Here is a 1,464-nt window from a genome sequence, read left to right on the forward strand (position 1 = left end):
AAACGAGATGAAAGTGGTTCTGTGGGCAATTTAAAAAAATACCAACAAAACTGAAAATACTTAATTTATCAGTTTAAATGTCCAACAATTTCATAATGTGGAATGTCTAGAACCTATAAAATAGGAATGAGAGTCAGAAAACCTGCGCCAACATCAGCACTCATTAACTTCTGAATGATAAAAAGATGAGTGTTTTCAACAATATATTACAATATCATCAGCATACAAGCTGATCTGAAAATGTTGTGAATGATGCCTGAGATGCTGATGGACTGGACAACCAGTGTAACAATGAGGTTGTTACTGTTATTATTGGAGTGAATAAGGAACTTTTAACTCTGTGTGTGTGTGTGTGTGTGTGTGTGTGTGTGTGTGTGTGTGTGTTCAGTGAACTGTATCAGTCAGTTCAGTTTCTGTTCAGTCTGACTGAGGGAGGTTTTTGTACGACGCTTTTTCACTGTGTGAACACCCACTGACTGTTGATGTAATGAGCACTCTGACAGTAATAAACTGCTGCATCTTCAGTCTGGACTCCACTGATGGTCAGAGTGAAGTCAGAGTTTGATCCACTGCCTGTAAAACGAGCTGGAGTTCCTGAATCTCTGTTGCTAGTATAATAAATGAGACGTTTAGGAACTCCTTCATCTTTCTGTTGGTACCAGGCTAAATAGGTGCTGTAAACATCCTGACTGGTCCTGCAGCTGATGGTGACGGAGCCTCCCAGAGCAGAGCTCACTGCTCCAGGCTGAGTCACTGTGACCTGTCCTCTGGACTCTGAGGATACAGAGACACAAACAGAAAGCAGCATCATGGTTGTGTGGCCTTCATTTCAGAGGGATACATGTTGATAGACGAGAGGAGTGTGATTGTCTGGACTTTACCTGTGAAGCAGCAGCAGAGGAGAGTCCAGATGAGGACGCAGATCAAAGTCATGTTTTTGATGAGGAGGATTTCTGTGTCTTCTGTTGTCATGAAGGACAGCTGTCAGTCATCCAGTGTTCAAGTGTCAGGACTATAAAGTCTCCCAGAGCACTGGAGCATGGTGCTGCTGATGCAAAGTGGCTCTCTATGGAAATGTTGTGACTCACTCCAACAGGGACTTGGATCGATCTGATGATGCTGCTTATCAATCCATCAATCAGGAGTATTGATTAGGAACATTACACAACATGCGTTGCAGGATTTTCTTTTCAGGTTTCGTCTTCTGGATATATCTTCTTTCAATTTGTTTTGTTTTTCTCAAACATTTTGTAGCAGTTCATCAATAGATCAGTTCATTTATCACAGAACTGATTGTAAATATGTTTGTATTTATTTTTAATGTTGTCATTATTTTTCATGCTTTATGTTCATGAACAGTTTACGTCATTTAAAGTTTATAATCTCAATCTTAAAAATAAAAGCAAATGTAAGACAATTAAAAATCATTAGATTTCAACTGTCAGGACTATAAACTCTTCCAGA

General features: G+C 39.5%; 1 gene segment (V, D, J or C); it reads right to left on the reverse strand.

Moving 5' to 3' along the window:
* Positions 1-430: 430 nt before the first annotated feature.
* Positions 431-1,027, reverse strand: LOC103375486 (Ig kappa chain V-III region NG9-like). The segment is given in 2 exon segments: positions 431-774; positions 882-1,027. Coding segments are annotated over 2 exon segments (411 nt in total).
* Between the last annotated feature and the right edge of the window lie 437 nt (positions 1,028-1,464).

Source organism: Stegastes partitus, unplaced genomic scaffold, assembly GCF_000690725.1.
Source record: "Stegastes partitus isolate 25-593 unplaced genomic scaffold, Stegastes_partitus-1.0.2 Scaffold2623, whole genome shotgun sequence".
Lineage (NCBI taxonomy): Eukaryota > Metazoa > Chordata > Actinopteri > Pomacentridae > Stegastes > Stegastes partitus.